This window comes from Camelina sativa, chromosome 13 (assembly GCF_000633955.1).
Source record: "Camelina sativa cultivar DH55 chromosome 13, Cs, whole genome shotgun sequence".
In the NCBI taxonomy this organism is placed as follows: domain Eukaryota; kingdom Viridiplantae; phylum Streptophyta; class Magnoliopsida; order Brassicales; family Brassicaceae; genus Camelina; species Camelina sativa.
Window position 1 is genome coordinate 23233489 of NC_025697.1, and position 5377 is coordinate 23238865.

The following is a 5377-nucleotide window of genomic DNA, read 5'->3' on the forward strand; positions in this document are numbered from 1 at the left end:
AAATAAAAATAAAATAAAATAAAAAAGATAAACCCTAGTTTCTTTCTCTCAGCCTGTTTCAAAGTTCAGATTTTTACACTTTAAATCTGAGCTGAGCTGGTGAGTAATTTAATTTGCTTTCTTGGTTTTGTGGGTTTTTCTAGTTACGATCTCTAATTTCATTGGGTTGCTTCGGCTATTGGCTTGATTCACAATTTGACTGCTTTATTAGTTGATGTTGGATCTGTAATCAGAAATACACAAACACACAAAAAGGCTGCTCTTTTTCAAAGTTTTAATTTTTTTTTTTATCGCATTTAGTTTCGTGGTAGCAGTGAGCTTTTCTATATCTCCTGCCACTAAAAGAACCTAAATTTAGTTTTAACCATCCTTTCTTCTCCACTTGGCTTGCATATTCATTGTACAAAGAAAACGAATAAAAGAGCAAAATTCACATATCCTATTCTGTACGTTACAAGTTTTTTGGTGTATGGTCCTATAGTATTTTTTCTTCACAGTGATTACCTGAGCTTCCTGGTTAAAAGAGTATGGTTATTGGATGATCAGATATCGTTTGCAAGAGCCTCAATCAATGTCAGACGCTAGAGATAATGATGACCGTGTGGATTTCGAGGAGGGTAGCTACAGTGAGATGGAGGATGAAGTGGAGGAGGAACAAGTAGAAGAGTATGAAGAGGAGGAAGAAGAAGACGAGGATGATGATAACGCTGGCAATCAGAATGTCGAAGAACATGAGGAGGAGGATTATGGTGATACAAAAGGAGGGGATAGGGAAGATGACCAGGAGGAAATAGCTGAAGATGATGACAACCATATTGATATCGAGACAGCTGATGATGATGATGATGAGAAACCAGCTTCTCCTATTGATGATGAAGTAAAGGAAAAGTATTCCCAACTTCTTTCACTTCCTCCTCATGGTTCTGAAGTTTTTATTGGCGGGCTCCCAAGGGATGTTGGAGAAGAGGACCTGAGGGACCTTTGTGAAGAAATGGGCGAGATCTTTGAGGTTTGTACTGCTATAATCTTTGTGGCCAATTAAGCATGATCCTCGATGTTGGTTCTGTATTCAAGGCTGACTTTTTCAATTCGTTTTTATTAGGTGAGACTGATGAAAGATAGGGATTCTGGTGATNCTATTCTGTACGTTACAAGTTTTTTGGTGTATGGTCCTATAGTATTTTTTCTTCACAGTGATTACCTGAGCTTCCTGGTTAAAAGAGTATGGTTATTGGATGATCAGATATCGTTTGCAAGAGCCTCAATCAATGTCAGACGCTAGAGATAATGATGACCGTGTGGATTTCGAGGAGGGTAGCTACAGTGAGATGGAGGATGAAGTGGAGGAGGAACAAGTAGAAGAGTATGAAGAGGAGGAAGAAGAAGACGAGGATGATGATAACGCTGGCAATCAGAATGTCGAAGAACATGAGGAGGAGGATTATGGTGATACAAAAGGAGGGGATAGGGAAGATGACCAGGAGGAAATAGCTGAAGATGATGACAACCATATTGATATTGAGACAGCTGATGATGATGATGATGAGAAACCAGCTTCTCCTATTGATGATGAAGAAAAGGAAAAGTATTCCCAGCTTCTTTCACTTCCTCCTCATGGTTCTGAAGTTTTTATTGGCGGGCTCCCAAGGGATGTTGGAGAAGAGGACCTGAGGGACCTTTGTGAAGAAATGGGCGAGATCTTTGAGGTTTGTACTGCTATAATCTTTGTGGCCAATTAAGCATGATCCTCGATGTTGGTTCTGTATTCAAGGCTGACTTTTTCAATTCGTTTTTATTAGGTGAGACTGATGAAAGATAGGGATTCTGGTGATAGCAAAGGTTATGCTTTTGTGGCCTTCAAAACGAAAGATGTTGCACAAAAGGCCATTGAGGAGCTGCACAGTAAAGAGTTTAAGGCAATCCCAACTGCTAACTGAAGTTTATTTTATCCATCATTGCTAGTTGACATTTTACGTATAACTACTTCTGTTTAACCCATCTCTAATTTTTTTGAACAGGGAAAAACTATTAGATGCTCCCTTTCCGAAACCAAGAATAGGTTGTTTATTGGTAACATACCAAAGANTCGAAGAACATGAGGAGGAGGATTATGGTGATACAAAAGGAGGGGATAGGGAAGATGACCAGGAGGAAATAGCTGAAGATGATGACAACCATATTGATATCGAGACANAATCAATTTGATTGCCATCTTTGATCTTGCCTAATTCCCTTACTAATTTTTTTTTTGGTGCTTGTAGGACCCAACCAATTCCACTCGTAACCGTGGTTTTGCATTTGTTTTATACTACAACAATGCATGTGCTGATCATTCAAGGCAGAAAATGATAGATTCTAATTTTAAGCTTGAGGGTAACGCTCCAACTGTGACTTGGGCAGACCCAAAAAGCTCTCCTGAGCATTCTGCTGCTGCTGCTCAGGTATTATTTAAATAATGCGTTTAGTCAGTCAATCTCCACAAATCCTCTCTCCTGGAAAAGTTGGCACTTTTTAAACAATCTTTTTTTCGCTATGTACTCAGGTGAAAGCCCTTTATGTCAAGAATATTCCAGAGAATACCTCAACTGAGCAACTAAAGGAACTCTTTCAGAGGCATGGAGAAGTGACGAAAATCGTTACGCCTCCTGGAAAGGGTGGAAAACGTGATTTTGGGTTTGTCCACTATGCTGAAAGATCTAGTGCATTGAAGGCTGTCAAAGATACCGAGAGATATGAAATCAATGGTAAGTTCTTTACTCATCTAGGAGTCAGCTATTAAGTAACATGAACGTTATGCTTTCAATTTGTCGTTGATATTGCTTGTTTTTCGTCTCGAGAGATATTATTTAGTAACAAATTCTGCAAACTTATAAACTACAGGTCACCCGCTAGAAGTTGTGCTTGCTAAACCCCAGGCTGAAAGGAAGCATGACCCTTCTTCCTATTCTTATGGTGCTGCACCTAATCCTGCCCCCTTTGTGCATCCCACATTTGGTGGTTTTGCTGCGCCTCCTTATGGTGCTATGGGTGCCGGTTTGGGTATTGCTGGTAGTTTTAGTCAGGTATNCGGTTTGGGTATTGCTGGTAGTTTTGGTCAGGTATATGTGTGTCTAGGGAAGAGCTGTATGTTATCTTCGAGCAGTCTTTATCAGCAAGTTATTTTCGTGTGTAACGTTTTATTTCAATTTTGCAATGAGCAGCCAATGATCTATGGTAGAGGAGCAATGCCAACAGGAATGCAAATGGTTCCAATGCTTCTTCCGGATGGCCGAGTTGGCTATGTTCTGTAAGTTGATGGTTCTTTTAACCGATGTTGTTGATCCTTCTCTTTGGAGTCATAGTTACATTTGCATATACTATATTAATAACCAAAATGGATTGTTGTGCAGGCAACAGCCTGGTATGCAGATGGCGGCACCACCACAACGACCCAGAAGAGTTGACCGGAATAACGGCTCGAGCGGAGGGTCAGGCCGAGATAACAGTCATGACCATGATGGTAACCGAGGAGGCCGAAGGTACCGACCCTACTAGCAACCATAGAGAAAATAAGCAAGTAGAAAAAGAAAAAGAGGTGTATTGGAGATTTGTTTGTAGTTTGTTTCTTTGGAGAACTTTGAAAGCTCGCTCTCTCATGTGTTATAAAATATGAAATCGAAACCTCACGGTTTCTGATTTGATGTGGAGATTTCTGAGGGGATAGGGTGAGTGATTTGATCTTAAATTATGAGACTTTTTTTTCTCTTCTGAATAATACTCTTCTCAACCACTTCCGTAAGGTTTTCTTTTTGCTCTTTCTTATACAGAACTTCTAAATGATAGTCTATATGACATGTAAACCATTGTGCAACAACAAGTAACACAGATTTGATCTCATAACATAACTTGAATGTCAAATGAACTTAGACTTTAAACAAGAAGCAAAGAAATGAATCAAATCAATTTCATTATACAAGAATGTGTTATCAGAGTTCTTTTTGACAACAATTATCTACATTGGGGTGTAGTTGAAGACTTTTTCGACAATGAGTGGTTGATTTGTTTCAATCAAGGGTCGATGTCCGAACGAGTTGGAAACTCAAGGCCTTGAAGGGAAGTTATGTTATCAAGATCGTCTTTAGAGTACAATGGGAGGAGCCAAAAGGCCTTCTTCTTCCCAAAAACCTTCACAAAAAAGAGTTTTATCAATTTGACTATTAATTCATGGAATGATGAAAACAAAAGGACTCACCTGCTCGAAGTTTTTCTTCTTTCCCAAGTCATATTTCCATCTAACTTCTCCATTTTTCTCATGAACCTAAAAAAAATAAGACAATATAGATTCAGAAAAGAGAATCGTATGTTCAAGGTTTACATTGTTTGTAGAAGGAAACATATATAGCAGACTTACCTCAACTGAAGTAGTGTTGGATGATAGAAGAGAAAGATGCATAACTACGAAACAAAGAAGGCTGAGAACGAACGCAAAGTTAAGAACTGCATCAAGGGGATAGAATCTGTAAGAAACATAAACAGGGAAAATGAGACCCAAAAAAAGAGCTAAGCACTTTCTGCTTCTAGGAAAGAGAAAGCCAGAAAATGAACCGTTTAAACTCACCAAATGCCAGAACGAGGGAGGCTAGTTTACCAGGAGAAGAGGAATGCTTAACAGCCTGGCTGAAGAATTCGATAAAACTAGGAAGCAAGACTATAACATCCAACAATGTCTCAAAGAAAGTATAGAACTACAGATATAAAAATAACGGTGAAGAAATCAGCAAATATAACTCATTCAAGCACCATAAGATTAAAAACGGAAAGGGGTTTGTACCAGAAAGAGAAGGAAAAACTTGTAATTGCGCGCTCCAACACAATTGACAATCCAAACACAGTGATGATCCATCTTGAGCACACATCTTTGACCTGCACAACAAAAAAGAGTAAAGCTTTCTTCTTTTATCACTAGAAACCTAAGCAGAAACACATAGTATTATTAGCAAATCAGATTTCAACTTACACACAGAACAATGATGGCAACGAGGCGGCTTAACATTACGGCATTTGGTACAGTAACCTAAAGAGCCAAAAGCTCCTTGGTCTGTTGAAGTACCAGCCTCCAAACTGTCACCACCTCCCATCTCTCTTCTGAAATGCTCAGGAACAGAACCTGGGTCTGTAAAAACTGTTGCGAAGTAGCTCCACAACAACATTATCAGCTGCAAAGGAACCAAGCAAGCATCATCTCATCAGAGAACTCAAGAGAGATAATTTCTATAACAATTTATGGTCTTTAACAATGATCTGTTCATGGCTAAACCCATTGCATATTCTCGTTTTAGGGGTTAAGCAGCTAAAAAGCTTAGAACTTTTAATTCAAGAGAAACAAAACCAAATCTGA

At 39.0% G+C, this 5377-nt stretch overlaps 4 protein-coding genes across 4 annotated transcripts in view; 2 read left to right on the forward strand and 2 right to left on the reverse strand.

Annotated features, from left to right (window-relative positions):
- Positions 1-1205, forward strand: part of LOC104738533 (glutamic acid-rich protein-like) — a 2587-nt gene extending 1382 nt beyond the window's left edge. The window contains exons 2-4 of the mRNA XM_010458696.2: positions 498-1009; positions 1103-1130; positions 1195-1205. Coding sequence (XP_010456998.1) covers positions 539-1009; positions 1103-1130; positions 1195-1205 — 510 coding nt within the window. The 5' untranslated portion in view covers positions 498-538. The remainder of the gene's footprint in view (positions 1-497; positions 1010-1102; positions 1131-1194) is intronic.
- On the forward strand, positions 1211-3769 carry LOC104737645 (heterogeneous nuclear ribonucleoprotein R-like). The gene is made up of 8 exons (XM_019234634.1): positions 1211-1706; positions 1800-1916; positions 2019-2087; positions 2262-2441; positions 2543-2744; positions 2881-3062; positions 3201-3286; positions 3390-3769. The coding sequence occupies exons 1-8, from the start codon at positions 1236-1238 to the stop codon at positions 3532-3534; spliced, it is 1452 nt and encodes a 483-aa protein (XP_019090179.1). The 5' UTR covers positions 1211-1235; the 3' UTR covers positions 3535-3769.
- On the reverse strand, positions 3858-5300 carry LOC109128409 (probable protein S-acyltransferase 12). The gene is made up of 7 exons (XM_019234635.1): positions 5297-5300; positions 4997-5221; positions 4811-4902; positions 4598-4724; positions 4391-4476; positions 4232-4297; positions 3858-4164 (listed from the first exon to the last, which is right to left on the reverse strand). The coding sequence occupies exons 1-7, from the start codon at positions 5298-5300 to the stop codon at positions 4048-4050; spliced, it is 717 nt and encodes a 238-aa protein (XP_019090180.1). The 3' UTR covers positions 3858-4047.
- The window catches only part of LOC104737646 (probable protein S-acyltransferase 12), a 2472-nt gene continuing 1480 nt past the window's right edge, over positions 4386-5377 (reverse strand). The window contains exon 6 of the mRNA XM_019234931.1: positions 4386-4426. The gene's annotated coding sequence lies outside the window, so the exon portion shown is untranslated. The remainder of the gene's footprint in view (positions 4427-5377) is intronic.

What these genes read in the sequence shown, in the direction of transcription:
- LOC109128409 (XM_019234635.1), bottom strand. An exon ending in AGTTTTTCCTTCTCTTTCTG is followed by an intron (nt 4,725 to 4,810) that starts GTACAAACCCCT and finishes TTATATCTGTAG; the next exon opens with TTCTATACTTTCTTTGAGAC. An exon ending in CTCCCTCGTTCTGGCATTTG is followed by an intron (nt 4,477 to 4,597) that starts GTGAGTTTAAAC and finishes CCCTTGATGCAG; the next exon opens with TTCTTAACTTTGCGTTCGTT.